Source organism: Geotrypetes seraphini, chromosome 2, assembly GCF_902459505.1.
Source record: "Geotrypetes seraphini chromosome 2, aGeoSer1.1, whole genome shotgun sequence".
Lineage (NCBI taxonomy): Eukaryota > Metazoa > Chordata > Amphibia > Gymnophiona > Dermophiidae > Geotrypetes > Geotrypetes seraphini.
Genome location: NC_047085.1, coordinates 523,208,262 through 523,233,554, shown reverse-complemented (window position 1 = coordinate 523,233,554; position 25,293 = coordinate 523,208,262). Strand labels below are relative to the sequence as shown.

Here is a 25,293-nt window from a genome sequence, read left to right as displayed (position 1 = left end):
CTCAATCGCAGCAAATTGATAAGGATCTGATTGTGGATATCCAAAAGTTTGGAAGGAAAGAGGAGGTTCTGCTGTTGGGAGATTTCAACCTGCCGGATGCGGACTGGAATGTTCCGTCTGCGGAATTGGAAAGAAGTAGGGAGATTGTGGATGCCTTTCAAGAGGCTCTGCTCAGACAAATGGTGATGGAACCCACAAGGGAAAAAGCGATATTGGATCTGGTCCTTACAAATGGAGAGAGTATCTCTAATGTTCGAGTGGGTGCTCACCTGGGTAGTAGCGATCATCAAATGGTTTGGTTTGATATAACGGCTAAAGTGGAGAGCGGCCGCACGATACTTAAAGTCCTAGATTTCAAACGTACGGACTTTAATGCAATGGGAAAGTACCTGAAGAAAGAGCTGTTAGGATGGGAGGACATAAGAGAAGTGGAAAGACAGTGGTCTAAGCTGAAAGGAGCGATAAAAATGGCTACGGACCTTTATGTGAAGAAAATCAATAAAAACAAGAGAAAAAGGAAGCCAATATGGTTCTCCAACCTAGTGGCTGAGAAAATAAAGGCGAAAGAGTTGGCGTTCATGAAATATAAAAAAACTCAAGAAGAGGAGAGCAGAAAGGACTACAGGGTGAAACTGAAAGAAGCCAAGAGAGAGATACGTTTGGCGAAGGCACAGGCGGAAGAACAAATGGCTAAAAATGTAAAAAAGGGAGATAAAAATTTTTTCAGATATATTAGTGAAAGGAGGAAGATAAAAAATGGAATTGCTAGGCTAAAAGATGCTGGGAACAAATATGTGGAGAAGGGTTTGGATAGGTTCCTAGAGGATAAGGGGATAGAGGGGTACAGATAGAACTTGAGGTAGGTTATAGAAGTGGTCAGAAACCACTTCACAGGTCGCAGACCTGATGGGCCGCCGCGGGAGCGGACCGCTGGGCGAGATGGACCTCGGTCTGACCCAGTGGAGGCAACTTCTTATGTTCTTATGTTCTTATGAGTGATGAGGAGAAAGCAAATGTGCTAAACAAATACTTCTGTTCTGTGTTCACAGAAGAAAATCCTGGAGAAGGACCGAGATTGTCTGGCAAAGTTACACGAGAAAATGGAGTAGATTCTGCGCCGTTCACGGAGGAGGGTGTTTATGAGCAACTTGAAAAACTGAAGGTGGACAAAGCGATAAGACCAGACGGGATCCATCCCAGGATACTAAGGGAGCTCAGAGAGGTTCTGGCGAGTCCTATTAAAGACTTGTTCAACAAATCTCTGGAGACGGGAGTGATTCCTGGGGATTGGAGGAGAGCGAATGTGGTCCCTATTCATAAAAGTGGTCACAGGGATGAAGCAGAAAACTACAGGCCGGTGAGCCTCACTTCAGTTGTTGGAAAAATAATGGAAGTGTTGCTGAAAGAAAGGATAGTGTATTTCCTTGAATCTAATGGGTTACAGGATCCGAGGCAACATGGCTTTACAAAAGGTAAATCGTGCCAAACGAACCTGATTGAATTTTTTGATTGGGTGACCAGAGAGCTGGATCGAGGACATATGCTAGATGTAATTTACTTGGATTTCAGCAAAGCTTTGATACAGTTCCTCATAGGAGGCTGTTGAACAAACTTGAAGGGCTGAAGTTAGGACCCAAAGTGGTGAACTGGGTCAGAAACTGGCTGTCGGACAGACGCCAGAGGGTGGTGGTTAATGGAAGTCGCTCGAAGGAAGGAAAGGTGACTAGTGGAGTCCCTCAGGGTTCGGTGCTGGGGCCAATCCTGTTCAATATGTATGTAAGTGACATTGCTGAAGGGTTAGAAGGAAAAGTGTGCCTTTTTGCAGATGATACCAAGATTTGTAACAGAGTAGACACTGAAGAGGGAGTGGAAAATATGAAAAAGGATCTGCAAAAGTTAGAGGAATGGTCTAATGCCTGGCAACTAAAATTCAATGCAAAGAAATGCAGAGTAATGCATTTGGGGATTAATAATAGGAAGGAACCGTATATGCTGGGAGGAGAGAAGCTGATATGCACGGACGGGGAGAGGTACCTTGGGGTGATAGTGTCCGAAGATCTAAAGGCGAAAAAACAGTGTGACAAAGCAGTGGCTGCTGCCAGAAGGATTCTGGGCTGTATAAAGAGAGGCGTAGTCAGTAGAAGGAAGAAGGTGTTGATGCCCCTGTACAGGTCATTGGTGAGGCCCCACTTGGAGTATTGTGTTCAGTTTTGGAGACCGTATCTGGCGAAAGACGTAAGAAGACTTGAGGCGGTCCAGAGGAGGGCAACGAAAATGATAGGAGGCTTGCGCCAGAAGACGTATGAGGAGAGACTGGAAGCCCTGAATATGTATACCCTAGAGGAAAGGAGAGACAGGGGAGATATGATTCAGACGTTCAAATACTTAAAGGGTATTAACGTAGAACAAAATCTTTTCCAGAGAAAGGAAAATGGTAAAACCAGAGGACATAATTTGAGGTTGAGGGGTGGTAGATTCAGGGGCAATGTTAGGAAATTCTACTTTACGGAGAGGGTGGTGGATGCCTGGAATGCGCTCCCGAGAGAGGTGGTGGAGAGTAAAACTGTGACTGAGTTCAAAGAAGTGTGGGATGAACACAGAAGATTTAGAATCAGAAAATAATATTAAAGATTGAACTAGGCCAGTTACTGGGCAGGCTTACACGGTCTGTGTCTGTGTATGGCCGTTTGGTGGAGGATGGGCTAGGGAGGGCTTCAAGGGCTGGGAGGGTGTAGATGGGCTGGAGTAAGTCTTAACAGAGATTTTGGCAGTTGGAACCCAAGCACAGTACCGGGTAAAGCTTTGGATTCTCGCCCAGAAATAGCTAAGAAGAAAAAAAAAAAAATTTAAATTGAATCAGGTTGAGCAGACTGGATGGACCATTCGGGTCTTTATCTGCCGTCATCTACTATGTTACTATGTTACTTTGAACGCTATATCAAAAAGATGGGTTTTCAGTCTGCTTTTAAACAAGGGAAGCTGTGTTACCCCCAGAGGACAGAAAAACACAGCAACACAGCTAAGAAATTGATATAATGGAGAATTATAATGAATTACAATGAAGAATGTTTAGCTTCAGATAGTTAATGAGAAACCGGATGACAAACAACTTTATCGCTACACAGGCTAGACATGTTATCTTGAGATTAGTCTTACTTGCTGTCAGTCTGCTTTAATCCCCTTTAGATATAATTAGTTCCTCAAATCCTATATCAGTAAGTTTAAACTATGATATTAATTCAAATGAAAATGAAATGTGTTTGATGGGAGGATGTGATGTCATCTAACTCGAGCTTGAGTCGAGAACTCTCCAGGACTCAGTTCTAAATAGCATATTTATGGTGCTTCTCAATGGAAATTTGCAGTTCAGGCACTCTGTGAAGTGGTTCTCTGCAAGATTCGGCTACAGAGATGAAAAAAAAGAGGGTCGGGGTGAGAGGATTTAATCTCTTGCACCACTCAATTACACAGAAGACCTCAGCTCCTCCTAATATGGCAGCGGATTCCCCGTAACCCATGCGGAGTCCGAAGCAACGGCGCTCACCGACACAGACCTGGTGCTGGAGGAAATGAAAACTGATCTCGAGGCTGTGCACTCAGAATTGACAACCTTAGTTAGTGACTTACGGGATGAAATCTCTGATTGATGGAATCGGAATTGAGGTTGGATGAGCATCATGAAGCCATTACCGCGCTCGAGGGCTCTCTACACCAATATAAAGACACCTGAATTTGCTAATTGTGAGCAAACAATACAGAAACTGGTGAGCAATCTATTGCATGACCATGCCCAGGCCCTACATCCTAAGGAGGTTTTGATTGAACAGGCCCACAGGGTCAGTCGTGATGTGGTGGTATGTTTGATGTGGTGGTATGTTTTGCGACTTACAAGCTAAAGCCAGGAAGAAAGTATCTTATGTATGGGATTCCTATACAGTGGAAATATATCAGGACTTGGGCGGCGACTATGCTAAGGCATAGGGGGGAACTTAAACCTTGGTGGATCGTGGCATCAAATACAAATGGTAATACGCTTTCACTGTAGAGAGCTGCACGGGAACGGGGATGACGGGAATCCCGCGGGACCCGCGGGGATCCCGCGGGTTCCCCCTTTGGGTCACGGGGATCCCGTGGGGACGCCCCCTAGGGTCGCGGGGATCCCGTGGGGACGCCCCCTAGGGTCGCGGGGATCCCATGGGGACGCCTCCGAGGGTAGCGGGGTTCCTGCGGGGTTGGATCGCAGCGGGGTTGGTCGAGCCGCGAGGGTAGTCTCCTTCTCCTTACCTGCCCCTGTCGCAGCACACATCCGAACGGAAATCTTCCCGATGTCAGCGCTGACGTCGGAGGAGGGCTTAAGCAAAGCCCTCCCTTCCTCCGACGTCAGCGCTGACATCAGGAAGACTTCCGGTCGGCTGTGTGCGGCTGCGGCAGGGCAGGTAGGAAGAAGGCAATGGCGAACGAAAGAGGGGGGGAGGGGGCGGTCCGCCCCGAAGAATGTGCACAGCCGGTCAGGTCCCCCGATCGACCGACAACAGGCCCGGCCGACAAACCTCCCTGCCCTGTAGCCGCGAATCTAAATTACCTCTTACAGCAGCTTCACTACTCCAGCTGCTGTAAGAAGGTAATTTAGATCGCGGCTACAGGACAGGGAGATTTGTCCGACCGGGCCTGTTCTGTTGTCGGTCGGGTGCAAAAGTGCCACAAAGGTGGAGGCAGGGAGGGAGGAAAGGTGGAGTGGAAAAGAAAAGACGCTTAAGGGGGGAGAAGGCCGCTGAAAGTACTGGGGAAGACAAAAGGGTGGAAAAGAACGCTGAAAGGACATGGGGTAAACGGGAGGAAGGGGGGGGGGAAGGACCCTGAAAGCACTGGGGAAGACAAAGGGATGGAGAATGCCACTGAAAGGACATGGGGAAGACAGAGGGGGGAGAAGGCCGCTGAAAGGACATGGGGAAGGCAGAGAGGGGAGAAGGATGCTGCCTGACAGGACATGGGAAAGATGGTGGGGGAGAAGGACACTGAAAGGGAATGGGAAGAAGACGCTGGCAGGGAAGAAGACAGAGGTGCCAGACTATGGGGGGAGCGGAGGGAAAAAGATGGGTGCCAGACCAATTTGGGAGGGGGGAGAAAGGGAGAGGCACAGTAACAGAGCAAATGGAAGACGCAGAAGGAAGAGAGACAGTGGATGGAAGGAACTGAATGAGAACATGAGGAAAGCAGAAACCAGGCAATAAAGGTAGGAAAAAAAATTTTTTTTTTTTTTTTTTTTTTGCTTAAGGATAAAGTAGTATATTAGTTGTGTTGATAAAAATTTATAAACATTAGAGGCTCTGGTAGAAACCCGTTTACAAAGTATGTATTCTTCCCAATTAATATTTCCAAATTAATAAAGTCTTTTTGCTTATTTTTAAATGGGTTTCTACCAGAGCCTTTAATTCAGTAGCATAATTAAATGAAATAACTATTTCTGTAGTTTATAGTGACGGGCGGGGACGTAGGGGATTCCTCGCGGGGACATAGGGGATTCCTCGCGGGGACGGGCGGGGACGGAGGGGATTCCTCGCGGGGGACGGGTGGGGACGGAGGGGATTCCTCGCGGGGACGGGTGGGGACGGAGGGATTCCTCGCGGGGACGGGTGGGGACAGAGGGATTCCTCACGGGGACGGGTGGGGACGGGTGGGACTTTGGCGGGGACGGGTGGGGACGGGTGGGATTTCTGTCCCCGCGCAACTCTCTATTTCACTGTAGCCTTCTATTTGGACGGTAAATTGCATCATGTCTGATCCTTGGCTGAAGCTGCAGTGATGTTCCCGGAGATACAGGCTACATCGGGGAGTCTGGCAGACACTCAATCATCAGGATCGAAGTCCCGAGGATTGCTCTCCCCTCGATTGAAGTGGCAACGGGTTACCAAGGGCAGAGGCCGCCTCACTCAGCAACCCTCGGCTGGTCCCAGTCCTGGAGGATCTTCTCAGGATAAAGGCTGACTTATTCAGAGCTCCATATGGCGGTAATACTTTGAAGATCACTGGACTGTCCATGGATGGTAGACTTGTGGGAGTCAGTGTAAGACTCTCTTTGATTGTGGTTTTGGGTTATATATTATCTGCACTGTGTGGTTCTTGGTTGCTTATGTATCTTTTATAATGTACCTATATATTATATGCTCTTGTTGAAAGTTTAGGAATGAGTCCTGGGGCTCTGTGTTCCTTTCTAATACCCCCTTGGGGAGGAGTGGTTTCCTTTTTGTTTTGGGGTTATCTTTCTTATTTTGGGTGTCCTTTTTTGAGTAAGACGCATCCCCTTTCTGAGTTTGAGAAGAGGATGCGCAAAGATCATTCTGGTAGAGTGCCACTGAAGGTAGTGGGTTACTCAGGGGGTTGGGAGAGGGGGTGGGGAATGTGCTAGGAAGGGGTAGGGGAGGGGGGATTGTGCTTGTTTATTGTATTTTTTTGTATCACCTTGTCCATGGCTCATTATAGATTATGTTGGTCTTATACCTTTTGATGATTGTGAAATGCTGACTCTGAAAATCATGTCCTTGAATATTAGGGGGCTTGAACATGCCTGTGAAACACCAGTTAGTATTCCGTGAGGCCTCTCAGTTGCAGGCAGATGTCCTTTTTATTCAGGAATCCCACTTGCTCAGTCGTAAGCGTTTCTCTCATATCTCATTGGCCTCCAATCAAGGGGGCGCCAAGAAACGCCCCTGGCAGATCTCACATGTATGTGCTGATAGGGAGGGACGTTATCTCTTATTAAAGCAAAACATTTACACCCCAATTCTGATCAGGGGAACTTTTTTTATTTTTATTCATTTTAACAATAAATTTTACAGGTATCCAACTTGTTCTGGTAATACAGAGAATTAAACAAAAAAAGCCGTGCGAAAAATTTCAACAGCCGTTGAAACGCAACTTCTTAGCTCCGTAGAAATTAAGAAACTGAGGGACGGCGCGCCTCTGTAGGTGGGAAGGCACTCGCGCATGCGCAGTGCGGGCTAGCCAGAACTTCTAAGTTCTTAGAGTGCAATTCACTCTAAAATGTCGGTGCCGTCACCCATCAGTGATAATATGCTGCTTGCTTATCCTGGGATAAAAGTTTTTACCATACTCAGAACATGAAAATAGCTTCACTTCTGTGTGGATCATCTGGTGTTTTGTGAGATGTGTATTCCTTAAAAAGCTTTTACCACACTCAGAACATGAAAATGGCTTCACTCCTGTGTGAAGCATGGGTAAGTGGACGCCAGCGCACTCTTTAAGCAGCAGTTGCCAATTGAACTGCTAGCTTTTACTCAAGGTGTGTAAAAAAATAAAATACATGGAAAATGACACACATTGCAAGTTTTATATTAAAAAAATAATTATTGCCTTTATTATTTCCATCATAGACTTCAAAAGATTAGTTGCATCATCTGGGAAATCTTTACAGTGCCAAAACGCTGGCCTTCTGATAAAGATCTGAACCCAATAATTCGTAGCTCCCCAATATATACCTTTTGTCCTGCATGACATCATTGGCTGTCAGCCAATCCGCTAACAGAGGCTGTCCTTAAATTTGGACAAAGAACTTCTCTTTAGCATGGAATATAAGTTCCAGAAATCATATTTTTTGTTTACATTCATCCTTGAATATGCATTAACATTTTATAACAAAGCCAAAAACTTTAAATCTAAACCTACTTATCTGTTTCAGGAGAAACTGCTTTTGAAGTGCTGAAAACTTCATGGCCCTGTTAGTACCATAAAAAGGTGGGGCTGTTCCCCCCTCCTGCTTTGAGCTTTACAGAAACTGACAGTTTCAAGTTACACTGACACATTCCTAAGTGTGGGCTACCAATGCCCCCCTTCCTATGCTGGAGACTGATACAGCATCTCAGATTCTAACTTAACTACTTCCAGATGTTACCTTAGGATTTTCCTTAGTGTTTCTTCAGGTTTAAAATATATAAAATATTAGAAATTAAGTACACACCATTCTTTCATATATCTCTCATATATCAATCATTCCTTCGTTCGTTTCGGGCCCCTTGCACACATTCATACTTTCACACATTCAACACACTTAATACATGTTATATCTCAGTTTGAAATATAGAAACTAATATGTTCTTCCTAACCAGCATAAGGCACTTCTGGTATCAATTAGGACCATGAGGTTTAAAGGCGACAAGCTGAACAAAGAACCATACAGAGAGAGAGGAAGAAAAAATCATGGAGGCAGTTTCATACCTCCATCTATTATATATATCTTGATTTCCTTTATGGTCTGGCTTAACCGAACAATTCACATAAATATGAAATTCCAATTTTCCTACGCTACATACCGATTTCTTGGTCTCTTGTTAATTATCCTGACTTTTTCAAAGTTTTAAATGTGTTTGCATGTATATAAGACCCTCTGATCAGAACTAGGGAGGTCTCTGCCACGCCCTGCTAACGATTCTGTGTAGTATGCACCAACCCAGGCCTCTTCAGCTCCCTCTTGGCCGTCGAGCCATTTATGGCGAAGGCGGACACACTTAGGCCTGGTTGGATGTCACTTGTCATTCTTTCTTCTGCAAGGGTGCTTTGGACAGGACCAATCACCTATGGATCAGAGTACAGTTGAGGTCTACTGCTGCAAACATAAGTCTGAGGCCAATTAAACAGGACAGATTCAACAAAGAACCAGGAAAACTCCAATTCTCAGGCTTAACGGTAGCCCAGAGAGTGTCTTACCCATGGTATGCTTGATTTCTTAGGTGAGGAAGCAAGCAAATCCCATCCACTGTCCTAGATAAAACCCATTCAAGTAATTTATGTAAGTTGCTGGCTAAGCTACACCATACAGGAAACTTACCATTCCAGTGGTAGATATATAAGTAGTGTCTGCTCTAGTCCAGGTGCAATAGCCCTAGAGCAGAGCAGAGACTTAACTTGGGTCTGTTCTTTTATTCATAGAGGTGTAAATGAAACTCTAATACTTTTGAGGTATAAAGGTCAGAAAATATAAAACCCTCTCATTCCAAGCTGGCAAATGGAATGACTGCTTGACCACCCTCATCTCTCTTGCCCCATCCTACCTATCCTTCAGAAAATCTCTCAAATCATACCTCTTTGATAAATTTCTCTAACTCCATCCCTCCCAACCAATCTACTAAACTCGACCCCGCCTCCCTTCCCTCTCCCTTCTCACCTATATACCTCATCTCCCCCGGTTTTTCCTATCCCCATTCTGCACTCCCTTGTAATTGTTACTGGATTATTTTGTAATTGCTACTGGTTACATTACACTGGTTAATCTAACTCTCTGTATCTTTGCTGTGTATGTACAGTCTTCTCCTGTAAACTGCTCTGAACTGTTTTGTGATATTGCGGTATACAAAAATAAAGCTATTATTATTATTACTAAAGAAAGTATAGCTATGAGAAGGATAGAACCTTAGATATATATTAAATATATCTAAATCCTTAGATTTCCCTAAAATAAGAGAACCTCAGTATTATTTAACCTAGAATTGGTCCCTATGCTCAGAAGTGTTTGGCATAGTAACCTAGAATTAAATCAATAAGGTATAAAATAATGCAGAATGCTAAGAAAACCCAAATATATGCTTAATATGTAAATTCAACCCATGTGCAAATAATGCACTCAGTGAATGCACACTAGATATAATTTTTCTTTTTCTGTGTGTGGTGCAAGAACTCATTTCTCAAATTTAAATTAAAATCATTAAAAGGACTGGTGATGTCAGCAGTTAAACCCAATAAGAGATACTGTGGCACTGTGTGACAGCTTAGAATCTGTCACCGTACATAGAATACAGTAATATGAAGTAAAATTTAAAATACAGGATAAACAAAATATTTTCTGAGGACAATAATGAAGAAAATACAGTTGCTAACACGATGTCATAATAAGCGTATTGAATTATGCATAAGCATAATTAAAGTTCAGAAACCTAATTCAAATGAAGTGATTTAAAGTAAAGTGGTTTAAGATAAAGTCTGTTTTTTCAAAATTTTATGAGTCCAAAATGTCTTTGCAAATATTTTAACAACTTGTAAAGTCAGAGTCTCTGAATTAATTTAAATAAAACTGAATAATGACTTTAAAAGTTCGTGCTGCAGCGTTTTAAGGGAATCTTGTCTGTTATATGCCAGGGAAAATTCAAGCTTGTCATTGCTATCTTTACGGAACTGCTCCTAGATGCTGGGGAGTACATGGATGCCTTCTTTCTTTCCTTTGCCCAAGGGAGTAAAAAGCATGCTGTCTGTAGAGAGAGTGTTCTGCTACAGCTGGAAAATAAGCACATAATTAGTGGGAGGCAAAGAAAAGTTGAAATTCCTGCCGAAAACTCAGACTTGGATTTTCTATGCTCTTCAAAGCTCTAGTGGTGGAATGTGGTACTGTTCTTTTCCCTCCGAGAACGGTGTGGCCACTGCAAGGAAAGCACATACTCATTAACAGGAGGACAAAGAAACACGTGGTGCCTCCTCCCCTCTGGAAACAGGACTAGCCCCTGCTAGTTCTTGCATTGGAAAGTCACAGCCTCTGAGCTGAATTGTTGAAAGCAACAGCAGTTGAAAAAGACTCATAGGAGGTCCCTTAACTGAAACACAAAACACACAGAGTAAATAAACTTTTACAGAGGCCTGTAATGCCAAATATGGCCACAGGAAAATTTAAAATGCCGATTTTCAGAAAAATATGGGTACTTAACCTCTATCTTTGTCAGTCTTTTATTTTAAACTTCCCAGTTTAATTTTAAAGTATGTTAAAATGTGATCAATCCCTAAGCATACATTCAGGCAATACACAATTTTTTAAACATACTTTATAAGCCGTGCAGGGGAACAAAAATTCATATTCAGGACTTAGTTGAACCCGGGGAAGGCAGGGAATTTTTTTCTTATCCACTTCTTCGCCTGCTCACCAAAACAATATTTCTTTTAAGCATGGTATCTATTTTTTGGAATAAATCTTTTTCTTTTCACAAAAAATATTCTTTCACTGCTAAATACATTCCATAACACATCCTTTCTTACCATGTTTTACAAAACTTTCTTTCACATTCCAATACATTCTATTTCATAACCCATCTAGCTGTTCAAACTTCTTTTGTCCATTCACTTATGGCAAAAATCCACCACATTAACTGTCCATTCTGGTGCCTTGCTCATTTAACAAATATTAAACCCACCAATCTCATCTTTATAATCTTTTATTTGTCTAAAAAAACACTTTCCTCCTTCTCTCTCATCTGTCTGAAAACACTTTCTTAATTCACATTCATTTTCTTTCCCTATAAGGCATTTACCCCTCTTATAACTTTTAAAAATAAAGGCACAAGAGCAGTGGCGTACCTAGGGGAGGCTGGGGGGGGGGGCGGTCCGCCCTGGGTACACGCCCCAAGGGGGTGCACAGGAGAGAGCTGAACGGGAATGACGGGGCACCCGCGGGGTTAAATATAACTCAAGCCGCGAGGCTCGTCTTCTGCTTCTACCTGCCCTGCCGCGCACACATAGCTGACCGGAAGTCTTTCCCGATGTCAGCGCTGATGTCAGAGGGCAGGCTTTACTTAAGCCCTCCCTCAGACGTCAGCACTGACATCGGGGAAGACTTCTGGTCAGCTAGGTGTGCATGGCAGGGCAGGTAGGAGCAGAAGACGAGCCTCGCGGATCGAGTTGTATTTGGCTGAGAAAGTTGCTAAGATGAGTGCCAGGAGGCAAACGCGGAACACAAAAGGGGATAGGGAGTGCATTTTTGGACACAAGGCATGAACTTGGGAGAGAGGATGGAGGAAGGGAGGGAAAGAGGTGGGGAGGGAGTGCGTTTTTGGACACAGAAGGCATGAACTTGGGAGAGAAGAAGGGAAGGAAAGAGATGCTGAGGGGGAGGGAATGCATTTTTGGACACAGAAGGCATGGACTTGGGAGAAAGGAAGGGAGGGAAAGAGATGGTTGTCTACACAGGAATGGAAGAATGGAAAATTTTTGGTCATAGGGAGGGATTGAGGTACAGACAGTGGCATACCAAGGTGGGGGGGGCAGTCCATCCTGGGTTTACACCACAAGGGGATGCACAGCTGGCCACCCTCCAGTGTTCTCCCTAGGCCGGCAAACTGCGGCTCTTTAGCCACTTGAGTGCCACCGCTGCCATTGGGAACAGGCCGCGCTGAGTTCTCCCTGCTTTTCCCTATGGGGCCGACCAACTCTCGCCGCCCGCATCAATTCTGACGTCGGAGAGGACATTCTGGGCCAGCCAATCGCTGCCTGGTTGGCCCAGAACATCCTCTCCAACGTTAGAATTGACGTCAGTTGGCGAGAGATGGTCTGCCCCATGGGGAAGAGAAGCAGGGCGAACTCGGCGCCGGCCTGTTCCCGATGGCGGCAGTGGCAGCATTTTCCCAATGGTGGTGGCAGGGAGAAAGAAAGAAAGTGGGGGACAGGGAGCCAGAAAGAAAGAAAGGGGGCAGGGTGAAACAAAGAAAAATGGGGCACGGAGAGAGAGAGAGTGAGAAAGACAGACAGAACGAAAGAGGGCATGGAGAGAGAAAGAAAGGGGGCAGGGTGAAACAAAGAAAAATGGGGCATGGAGAGAGAGAGAGAAAGACAGACAGAACGAAAGAGGGCATGGAGAGAGAAAGAAAGAAGGGGGCAGGGTGAAACAAAGAAAGAAATGGGGTATGGAGAGAGAGAGAAAGACAGACATACAGAAAGAAAGGGGGTATGGAGAGAGAGAAAAAGAAAGAAGGGGGCAGGGTGAAACAAAAAAAAAGTTTGGGGAGGGAATGAGGTCTGGAGGAGAGGAAGCATACAGGAGGCTGAAAGAAGGGAAGAATAAAGTGCAACCAGAGACTGATGAAATTACCAAAGGTAGGAAAAATGATTTTATTTTCAATTTATTGATCAAAATGTGTCCGTTTTGAGAATTTATATATGCTGTCTATATTTTGCACTATTGTCCCCTTTTACTAAACCGTAATAGCGTTTTTAGCGCAGGGAGCCTATGAGCGTCGAGAGCAGCGTGGGGCATTCAGCGCAGCTCCCTGCGCTAAAAAACGCTATCGCGGTTTAGTAAAAAGGGAGGGGGAATATTTGTCTATTTTTGTATAGCTGTTACTGAGGTGACATTGCATAAAGTCATCTGCCTTGACCTCTTTGAAAACCTGCGTAATATAAATTATAATTAACATTTTCTCTGCATACAGCGTGCTTTGTGTTTTTTAAAATTTTATTGTTGGTAGATCATTTTGACTTATCCACAAAGGTAAGGGGGAGGGAGGGAGGGGAGCTTCTGAAAGACATCTAGTAATCCTTGCAGGCTTGACTGTGCAGAGAATTGTTTTTGTAAAATCATGTTTTGTTATGTGACTGGCAATATTTAGACTTTAATTTCTATGAATGAATAGAATGAAAATGATATGAAATTACTTGCTTGTTTTTATGTGCGTGCGCTGAAGGCAAGTGGAGAAAGAGTGGGCTGAGGACGCTGAAGGGAAATGGGAAAGAGAGAGTGGGGAGAAGACGCTGATTTATAAATTGACAATTGTACAGAATATTGTTTCTTTTTATACTTTAATATAAACAATTCAAGGTTTGTGTGGATGGAATCAGGTGGTTTGCGGGGATGGGGACCGAGCTTACGGGGATTAGTCCAATAAAATGGTATTTTTTTATTTCTCATTATTTGTTTTATTTTTATTTGTTAATTTGTAAAGTGGTGATTGTTATGTATCAGTTTTTTCAAATTTACATCTACTGTCTTTATATTTTGTACTGTATTAGAGGACATGTGTTACTGTTTTTTTGTGGTGTTGCATTGTATCCAGAATCTGGTTTCTTGACGATTCAGTTTAACTTTTGTCTACATATTTCTATTTTTAGTTTGTGATTATTCCATATTGGGCGAGGGTGTATCTCTGTTCTGTGTGTATGAAAAGAACATAGTTTTCAGTTGGCATTGACTACAGGATCAATTGACTGGCGGGATCTGGCTTGTTTAGTTTTACAATGTATGTGTTGTGTTCTAGTGCTCACTACAGTGTTTAAGATGCTGCCTTTTCCTAGGTACACTCTTGTTGTGCGATATGTGGATTGTTACGAAAAATCATATTTTTCATATAGATGGGGGGGGGGTCAAAAAATGATGGGCCCCGGGTGCCACATACCCTAGGTACGCCACTGCACAAGAGAAATATATTCTCTAAAGTCTACACCCAGTTCTAATCAAACTTATATTATAACTCCTATTTCTCCATACTTTACCTATAACGCTAGCAATTCAAACTATTTGAGCTACATCTTTTTTCTATGATGCATCCATAGCCAAATGGCTTGTACAGAGCCCTCAGGCTGCACACAGCTAAAATGCTAGAAAAATTCAGCCAAGGTACCTCTATTGTTCTCAACACAGCAGGGATCACTTAAGTGGCTCTCCGGTCGGACTTCAGTGTACTGAATTACAAGTTTCATCAGTGCTTTTTAACTTATAGCAATATATTCAGACTATGTAATCTTTCATTTTCCTGCTACATCAGAATCAAATTTAAACTGCATGCATGAAATTAATTATAGTGCCTTACTAAATTACTAGTTCTCAATAAAACCTTTCATATGCAGACAAACTTGCTCAGAGACTCACAACAAATTCACACCACATCAGCCATGCAAACATACTGCCAGTAAAATTTAGCCAGAAAAGCTATATGAGCCCCTCTCGATCCTTGTATTCTCCCTTTCACACTCTTGATTTTAATTTGCAAGCTATTACATGTTAAAATTCCTCAACTCACTAATATTTAAACATATTTTAAGCAAATACCTGTTGGGAAATCAGGAGCCTGAAACAAAGGACAAAAACCATGCTTCTCAATCCCCCTCCCTCCCCCTCCTCCTATGAACAAAGGAGAAGCCTTCAAAAAGCCCGCCTTCCAGCTCACGTGACAGGCACTGTGGAAGGCATTGAGGGAGAAAGAGGAGGGGGTGAGTAGACATGCCCACCCTTTCAGACAAAGAGGAGCTGAAGCGAGGGAAACTTTTTTCCCAAATAAGTTCGCTCTCAATCAGAGTAAAACTGGCAGCCAGTACTTTTTCTTTTTCATAGAGAGGAAAAATATTTGTTTTTCTTTTCAAAGAGAGGAAAAATAGGGTTAGTTCAGAGAGACAGCTTAGATACACAGCAGAAAAAATAAAAATACCACAGCTACAATTATTTTCTTTCTCCAGACTCCATAACTTAATTCAGATATGCTGGCTCTGCTCAACTCAGTAGGGAAAAAACAGATTTAAAAGATGCCATTACTGCAGGGTTTATTTTCTTTCCTTTCTCATTTTCACAGAGGAGGAACAATTTGGACTACAGCAAAGCAGCCAGAAACCATGCTTGCTTCTCCCCTGGATTTTTCTTTTTTTTCCGTTTTTTCTGTCTTTTCTGTTTTTTTTCATTAACATACAGATTTTACATATTAGAACCTCAAAACGCCTCTCTACTTACATATTTATACATTAATTACATATTTACAGCTTATTACATGTTACTTAAGGGTTTTTTTCCTGTTTTCGGCCAATTTTTTTTTTCCAATTTTTTAATTTTTGTTTTTTTCCCCAATTATTATACAAATATAGCTCACGGATACATTCCGTCCTCCATGGGATCCACCAGTCTGTTAATCTGAGAACAGAATTCACCTTTTGTTCCGCTTCCAAGAGAAACAGTGTCCGCCAAAGTTTCATGTGAAAATACCAAGAGCGTGAAGTGCGCATAGCCCCACGTTGGGCGCCAATTGAGCATGTGTAAGTGGACGCCAGCGCACTCTTTAAGCAGTAGTTGCCAGTTGAATTGCTAGCTTTCACTCAAGGTGTGTAAAAAAATAAAATACATGGAAAATGACACACGACGCAAGTTTTATATTAAAAAAATAATTATTGCCTTTATTATTTCCATCATAGACCTCAAAAGATTAGTTGTGTCATCTGGGAAATCTTTACAGTGCCAAAACGCTGGCCTTCTGATAAAGATCTCAACCTGATAATTCGTAGCTCCCCAATATATACCTTTTGTCCTGTATGACATCATTGGCTGTCAGCCAATCCACTAACAGAGGCTGTCCTTAAATTTGGACAAAGAACTTCTCTTTAGCATGGAATATAAGTTCCAGAAATCATATTTTTTGTTTACATTCATCCTTAAATATGCATTAACATTTTATAAAAGCCAAAAACTTTAAATCTAAACCTACTTATCTGTTTCAGGAGAAACTGCATTTGAAGTGCTGAAAACTTCATGGCCCTGTTAGTACCATAAAAAGTTGGGGCTGTTCCCCCCTCCTGCTTTGAGCTTTACAGAAACTGACAGTTTCAAGTTACACTGACACATTCCTAAGTGTGGGCTACCAATGCCCCCCTTCCTATGCTGGAGATTGATACAGCATTCTAACTTAACTACTTCCAGATGTTAACTTAGGATTTTCCTTAGTGTTTCTTCAGGTTTAAAATATATAAAATATTAGAAATTTAGTACACACCATTCTTTCATATATCTCTTCACATATCAATCATTCCTTCGTTCGTTCGGGGCCCCTTGCACACATTCATACTTTCACACATTCAACACACTTAATACATGTTATATCTCAGTTTGAAATATAGAAACTAATATGTTCTTCCTAACCAGCATAAGGCACTTCTGGTATCAATTAGGACCATGAGGTTTAAAGGCGACAAGCTGAACAAAGAACCATACAGAGAGAGAGAGAGAGAGAGAGGAAGAAAAAATCATGAAAGCAGTTTCATACCTCTATCTATTATATATATCCTGATTTCCTTTATGGTCTGGCTTAACCGAACAATTCACATAAATATGAAATTCCAATTTTCCTACGCTACATACCGATTTCCTGGTCTCTTGTTAATTATTCTGACTTTTTCAAAGTTTTAAATGTGTTTGCATGTATATAAGACCCTCTGATCAGAACTAGGGAGGTCTCTGCCACGCCCTGCTAACGCTTCTGTGTAGTATACGCCAACCCAGGCCTCTTCAATTGTGAGTTCTCTCTTGTCTGAAAAGCATTTACCACACTAAGAACATGAAAATGGCTTCACTCTTGTGTGAATTTTCTGGTGTCTTGTGAGTGCACTCTTGTCTGAAAAGCCTTTACCACACTCAAAACATGAAAATGGCTTCACTCCTGTGTGAATTATCTGGTGTCTTGTGAGTGCACTCTTGTCTGAAAAGCCTTTACCACACTCAAAACATGAAAATGGCTTCACTCCTGTGTGAATTATCTGGTGTCTTGTGAATTCTCTCTTATAATGAAAGCTTTTACCACACTCAGTACATGTAAATGGCTTCACTCCTGTGTGAATTATCTGGTGTCTTGTGAGTGCTTTCTTGTGAAAAAAGCTTTGACCACACTCAGAACATGAAAATGGCTTCACTCCTGTGTGAATTATCTGGTGTCTTGTGAGTTCTCTCTTATAATGAAAGCTTTTACCACACTCATTACATGTAAATGGCTTCACTCCTGTGTGAATTATCTGGTGTCTTGTGAGTTCTCTCTTATAATGAAAGCTTTTACCACACTCAGTACATGTAAATGGCTTCACTCCTGTGTGAATTATCTGGTGTTTTGTGAGTGCTCTCTTATGATGAAAGCTTTTACCACACTCAGAACATGAAAATGGCTTCACTCCTGTGTGAATTATCTGGTGTCTTGTGAGTTCGCTCTTATAATGAAAGCTTTTACCACACTCAGTACATGTAAATGGCTTCACTCCTGTGTGAATTATCTGGTGTCTTGTGAGTGCTCTCTTGTCAAGAAAGCTTTGACCACACTCAGAACATGAAAGTGGCTTCACTACTGTGTGAATTATCTGGTGTCTTGTGAGGGCTCTCTTATAATGAAAGCTTTTACCACACTCAGTACATGTAAATGGTGTCACTCCTGTATGGATGTTCTGGTGACTTGTGAGTGCTCTCTTGTCAAAAAAGCTTTTATCACACTCAGAACATGAAAATGGTTTCACTCCTGTATGGATTATCAGATGAATTTTGAGCTGTGACTGAGTTGTGAAGCTTTTACCACATTCAGAACATGAAAATGGCTTCACGCCTGTATGAATGGTCTGGTGTATTGTTAGGCTTACTTTATGTCTGAAGCTTTTTCCACACTCAGAACATGCAAATGGCTTTTGTCCTGTGTGGATTCTCTGGTGTACTGTGAATGATTTCTTATAACGGAAGCTTTTACCACACTCAGAACATGAAAATGGCTTCTCTCCTGTGTGGATGCTTTGGTGTATTATGAGGCTAAACTTTCTGCCAAAGCTTTTACCACACTCAGTACATGTAAATGCCTTCACTCCTGTATGAATCATCTGGTGAATTTTGAGCTGTGACTGAATTCTGAAGCTTTTACCACAGTCAGAACATGAAAATGGCTTCACTCCTGTGTGGATAATCTGGTGTGCTGTGAGGTTCCCCTTCAGATTAAAGCTTTTACCACACTCAGAACATGAAAATGGCTTCACGCCTTTGTGGATGGTCTGGTGTCTTGTGAGCTGTGTCTTCCATAAAAAGCTTTTACCACACTCAGAACATGAAAATGGCTTCACTCCTGTGTGAATTATCTGGTGTCTTTTGAGTTCTCTCTTGTCTGAAAAGCTTTTACCACACTCAGAACATGAAAATGGCTTCACTCCTGTGTGAATTATCTGGTGTCTTGTGAGTTCTCTCTTGTCTGAAAAGCCTTTACCACACTCCGAACATGAAAATAGCTTCACGCCTGTGTGAATGGTCTGGTGTATTTTTAGGCTTACCTTATGTCTGAAACTTTTTCCACACTCAGAACATGCAAATGGCTTTTGTCCTGTGTGGATTCTCTGGTGTATTGTGAATGATTTCTTATAAGAGAAGCTTTTACCACACTCATAACATGAAAATGGCTTCACTCCTGTGTGGATGGTCTGGTGTATTTTTAGGCTTACCTTATGTCTGTAGCTTTTTCCACACTCAGAACATGAAAATGGCTTTTGTCCTGTGTGGATGATCTGGTGAGTTGTGAGTGCTCTCTTTACATTGAAGCTTTTATCACTCTCTCTACATGTAAATGGTTTCATTCCTATAGGAATTTTCTTCTTCATTCTGCTCTTTCTGCTTTTACCGCTGTCAGCAAAAATGAATAATCTCTTGTTTCTCTGAATTTCCTGATATTCTGGGATATTTGCCACCCTGTAAAATATTTCTTCAGATTTAGTAGAAGTGGCTGATTCCTCACCAGTTTCAGCCTTTTTATGATCTGTGAATGGTTCCCCATCACTGAACCTTTTCTCACATTCGGTATTTAAAACTGATCTTGATTCTGGGTTAAATTTGGTTTTTCTTGTGAAATTTTTATCTTGGTTTATATTTTTTTTACAACCAGGATATGAAGATGTTCTCTTGTCTGAATTGTTTTTCTGGTATTTTGTCATGTTTCCTTTATTGAAAAGGTTTTCCCCATATTCGATACTTGTACACATTCTAGTTCCTTTATTATTTTTCCTGTGTTGCATTAGCTCTTTCTTCCCATTGAAATCTTTCCCACAGTCAGAACATATAAAATGTGTCTCTTTTAAGCAGGTTTTCTGTTCTCCCTTTTGACTGGAGGTTTTCCCACAGTCCGTACATGTAGATGATCTCTCTTCAGTATCAGATCTCTGATGTGGTTTCAGAATTGAACGATCACTGAGGAATATCTCACATACATCACATGAACATCTTTGATCTCTCATCTGGTCCGTCTGGTCTTCCTCTGTCTGTGTGATCTTGAGCAGAGCTGACTCTCCTGGTGAATATTTTTGATTTTGATTTTTTCCCTTCTCTCCCCAGTCAGAACATGAAGATGTTTCCTCTTTCTCTCCTTCTGATAACATCTTTACTCCTTCAGGCTTCTCAGTGAGCTTCCATGGATTATATATAGGGTCATCTTTTTCTAAATAAAAAAGAATATTGTATATTTATTACTGTAGGAGAAAAACCTTTGAACAAGTTCATTAATACAATACCTCTTTGTAAATTTACCATCCACTCACTGTCTGCAAGTCAATATTTAAGGAGAAATTAAGTTCTTACCTGCTAATTTTGTTGTTAGGGGACTTCAATATGCCTGATGCAGATTGGAACAAACTTTCCGCTATGACCAGAAGGCTACCAACCTCCATAAAGGGAGCACAACTCAAACAAATGGTATTGGAGCCCACTAGGGATCAGGCGATACTGGACCTGGTACTCACCAATGGAGAAAGTGTCACAGAGGTTTCGGTAGGCGATACGTTGGCCTCCAATGACAACAACATGATATGGTTCAACCTCAGGAAAGGTTTCACTAGATCAAACACATCCATAAAGGTCCTCAACTTTAAGATAGATTTTGTCTATCGGGCGCTGCAAAACCAAGCCGCAACAGATAATTTAGAGGTAATGTGGTCAACCCTGAAATCTACTCTACACGAAGCTACCAACCTCTATATAAAAACAGTTAGTAAACGGCGGAGAAACAATAAATCTCAGTGGTTCTCTGCGGAGATCTCAGACCTCGTAAAAAAGAAGAAAAGAGCTTTTATCTCCTGCAAACAATCAGGAAAATGAGAGACTAAGGAAGACTATCTGGCCAAGTCTAAAGCTGTCAAAACAGCAGTCAGAGAGGCCAAACTCTGAATAAAAGAGAATCTAGCAAAGAACATTAAGAAGGGGGATAAATTCTTCTTCAGGTATATTAGTGACAGAAAAAGAAACACAGATGGGATAGTACGCCTTAGGAAATCAGATGGGAATTATGTAGAATCGGACTCCGATAAAGCCAAACTACTAAATGAATACTTCTGTTCAGTCTTTACCTGCGAGGCGCCGGGATCCGGTCCACAGTTGCAGACAAGGGAAAGCTTAGAAGACCCGTTTCGAAATTTCGAGTTTACGCCCAGCAGCGTCAACTATGAACTATCCAGACTCAAAGTGAACAAAGCCATGGGATCAGACAAACTACACCCCAGGGTGCTTAGGGAGTTGAGTGATGTCCTGGCAGAACCGTTATCCGCGCTCTTCAATCTTTCCCTAAGTACAGCAAGAGTCCCGTTGGACTGGAAAACAGCTAACGTCATTCCACTCCACAAAAAGGAATGCAGGACGGAGGCTGCGAATTACAGACCGTTAAGTCTCACATTGATAGTGAGTAAACTTATGGAAACACTAATCAAACACAAATTAGATACGATCCTGAACGATGAGAATCTACGAGATCCCCATCAACATGGATTTACAAATGGAAGGTCCTGCCAATCCAATCTGATCAGCTTCTTTGACTGGGTAACAAAAAAGCTGGATATGGGGGAGTCCCTGGACATCATGTACTTGGACTTCAGTAAAGCTTTTGATAGCGTCCCACACCGCAGATTATTGAGCAAGATGATTTCGATGGGATTAGGTGAAACATTAACTGCATGGGTTAAAGACTGGCTTAGAGGTATACTTCAGAGGGTGGTGGTGAATAGTACCCTCTCTGAAACGTCGGAGGTGATCAGTGGAGTGCCACAGGGCTCGGTCTTGGGTCCGATCCTATTTAACATCTTCGTAAGGGACCTGGTTCAGGGGCTTCGAGGTAAAATTACATTAGTCGCCCAAGATGCCAAACTATACAACATAGTAGGCAAAAGCACTGTGCCCGACAGTATGACTCTTACTGGAACATTGGTCCATGACTTGGCAACTAAGTTTCAATGCCAAAAAGTGTAAGGTCATGCACCTTGGCAGCAGAAATCCATGCAGAACTTATACCCTAAATGGTGAGACCTTAGCAAGGACTGCAGCAGAACGAGACTTGGGAGTGATCATTAGTGAAGACATGAAGACTGCCAATCAAGTGGAGAAAGCTTCATCCAAGGCTAGACAAATGATGGGTTGTATCCGAAGAAGTTTCGTCAGCCGAAAGCCCGAAGTTATAATGCCGTTGTACACATCCATGGTGAGACCTCAGTTGGAATATTGTCTACAATTCTGGAGGCCACATTATCAAAAAGATGAGTTGAGTTGAGTCGGTTCAGCGAACGGCCACCAGGATGGTCTCAGGACTCAAGGATCTCCCGTATGAGGAACGGCTGGGTAAGTTGCAGCTATACTCACTCGAGGAACGCAGAGAGAGGGGAGACATGATTGAGACGTTCAAATATGTCACAGGCCGTATCGAGGTAGAAGAAGATATCTTTTTTCTTAAAGGACCCACAGCAACAAGAGGGCATCCATTGAAAATCAGGGGTGGGAAATTTCATAGCGACACCAGGAAGTATTTCTTCACCGAAAGGATGGTTGATCATTGGAATGATCTTCCACTGCAGGTAATTGAGGCCAGCAGTGTGCCAGATTAAAAAAAAAAAAAATGGGATCAGCATGTGGGATCTCCTCATGGAAGAAATTAGGGAGGTGGGTCATTACCTTACTCTATACAAACAGCCATGTACTTAAAGACTTCATTATTTCTTTTTCGCTGTATGTCCAGCTCTTCTTTATTGTAAACCGCCTCGAACTACCTTGGCTTTGGCGGTATATAAACAATAAATTATTATTATTATTATAGTGAGTAGACTTGGTGGGCGTGGCCCTTTTCTTCCTTCATTTTCTATGTTTCTATATTTTCTTTCTGTTAGCATGTAGATCGGTATAGTCCTTACAAATGGGTTATATCTCACTGTGACCAGCAGGTGGAGACTGAGACCAAAACTTGTATATTAGGTAAGGCTCCCCCCTTCCCCTCTAGTCTGCCGAATAGCCAAGCAGAACCTAGTAAAATTTAACTGAGAACATGAACAATACTCTGAACAGGAGAAGAACAAAAACAACAAACTCATAAGCCATAGCCGCTGTTCTTATATCTGCCCAGCCCTAGAAAAATACTAGATCCCGCAGAAAAGCAAAATCTGCATGCGAGCAAAACCCGCAATCACCACAGAAAGACACTATACCATTCTACAGGCTAACAGAAAGAAGATTAGCAGGTAAGAACCTAATTTCTCCTTCTGTGTCGCCTGATAGGCCGATATAGTTAATCTTCACAGATGGGACATACCAAAGCAGTACCCATCAAGGGTGGAACCCCTGAAGGGCCAACACCAGAATGCGCTCACCAAATTCCGCATCTCGACGCGCTTGAACATCCTCACGGCAATGTCTGACAAAGGAATGCAAGGAAGACCAAACTGCAGCCTTACAAATATCAACAGGAGGCACAAAAGATGATTCCACCGAAGAAGCTGCTTGACCCCGAGTGGAATGAGCCTTGAGAAATTCAGGAACACGCTTTTTCTGAAGAAGATATGCGGAAGCAATAATCTCCTTGATCCATCGCGCAATGGTAGCCTTGGAAACGCCAACCCCCTTACAAGGACCCTCTAGAAGGACAAAGATATGATCTGATTTCCTGATCTCCTAGGTCCTCTGCACATAAGAGCGAAGGACCCGATAGACATTCAACTTGCGCAACTGCTTTACCCAACACCGGGAGGACCACTGACTGATTGACATGAAAAGGAGAAACTACCTTTGGCAGAAAGGAAGGAAAAGGCCGTAATACAACCCGCTCTCTAGAAAACTCCAGGAAGGGAGATCTATAGGAGAAAGCCTGCAGCTCAGAAACACGTCTAGCAGAAGTAATGGCCACCAAGAAGACCGCTTTAAGAGTAAGGTCCTTCAAAGAACAGTCGCCCAACGGTTCAAAAGCTGGGCGCACCAGAACTCATACAAAACAAAGGACAAAATCAAATCAAATTATATTTGAATTACCAGACCTCAAATTACCCAAGGCACTACTAAATTGAATTTTCGTGTCCTTACTGGGGTAGTATATTCATCAACAGTCATTGGTAAAGTGACTTCTGCTGTGCAAAATTATTTAAATATCAATTTTTTAATAAATATACAACTTCCCCCTCCCCATTCGCGGTTTCGGCAATCGCGATTCCACATATTTGTGATTTTTTGGGGAGGGGGAAAAAAAACCCAAAACCGCCATAGTTTAGCCTTCCCCCCGGCGTCCCGGCCTTACCTGGTGGTCTAGTGGGCTTTCAGGGCAGAAGCGATCTTCCTACACTCCTGTCCTGTGTAGATCGTCAATAGGAAATGGCTGTGGGGAGTTCCTGTTGTAGTCACGAGAGACTACGGGAACTCACGGCAGCTATTTCCTATTGGCGATCTGCACGGGGCAGGAGCGTAGGAAGATCGCTCCTGCCCTGAAAGCCCGCTAGACCACCGGGTAAGGCCGGGATGCCGGGGGGAAGGCAGGAGGGAGGCGGGGATGGGTCAGAGCCAGACCAGAAGATATTCGCGGTATTTCACCATTCGCGGTCCAGCTCTGCCCCTATCACCCACGAATCCGGAGGGAGAATTGTACATATAAAAGTGCTTTAAGTGCATAAGGTGCATGAAAAAGGGGAGCACTTAACTTTTGTGCCCTTTTTCAAGCACTTAAAGCACTTTTATATGTATATTTATTAAAAAATTGATATTTAAATAATTTTGCACAGCATAAGTCACTTTACCAATGACCGATGATGAATATACTACCCCAGTAAGGGCACGAAAATTCAATTTAGTAGTGCCTTGGGTAATTTGAGGTCTGGTAATTCAAATATAACTTGATTTGATTTTGTCCTCTGTTTTGTATGAGTTTTCTTTTTCAGATAAATTTGTGTTTTCTTCATTTATTGTTGATGGGCGCACCAGAACTGACGGAATCAGATTCAGATCCAAAGATGAAACAGAGGGTCGTAAAGGGAGGCTTGAGCAATTTGGCTGCCTGCAAGAAGCGAATCACATCGGGAATATCAGTCAAACGCTGACCTTTCAACAACACACGAAAGGCTGACAGGGCCACAAGCTGAACCCAGAAAGAAGACCAAGCCAGTCCCCTGTCCAGGCCATCCTGCAAGAACTCTAAGATGTTAGGCAGGGAAGCATGAAAAGAGACCATTCCACACTAGAGAGTTGCGTGGGGACAGAAATCCCACCCATCCCCGCCAAAGTCCCACTCATCCCCGAGAGGACTCCCACCCATCCCTGCGAGGAATCCCTCCGTCCCCGCCCGTCCCCATGAGGAATCCCCTACGTCCCCACCCGTCCCTAGAATTAGTTATTTCAGTTAATTATGCTACTGAATAAAAGGCTCTGGTAGAAACCCATTTAAAAATAAGCAAAAAGACTTTATTAATTTGGAAATATTAATTGGGAAGAATACATACTTTGTAAACAGGTTTCTACCAGAGCCTTTAATGTTTATAAATTTT

At 42.7% G+C, this 25,293-nt stretch overlaps 2 protein-coding genes across 14 annotated transcripts in view; one reads left to right on the top strand and one right to left on the bottom strand.

Annotated features, from left to right (window-relative positions):
* Positions 1-25,293, top strand: part of LOC117354716 (zinc finger protein 721-like) — a 375,536-nt gene that overhangs the window by 16,897 nt on the left and 333,346 nt on the right. The window lies entirely within an intron of this gene.
* Positions 15,595-25,293, bottom strand: part of LOC117354719 (zinc finger protein 11-like) — a 103,095-nt gene continuing 93,396 nt past the window's right edge. For all 13 annotated transcript variants that reach the window (XM_033932636.1, XM_033932638.1, XM_033932644.1 and 10 more), the window contains one exon: positions 15,595-19,958. In XM_033932636.1, the coding sequence (XP_033788527.1) occupies positions 17,065-19,958 (2,894 nt within the window). In that variant the 3' untranslated portion in view covers positions 15,595-17,064. The remainder of the gene's footprint in view (positions 19,959-25,293) is intronic.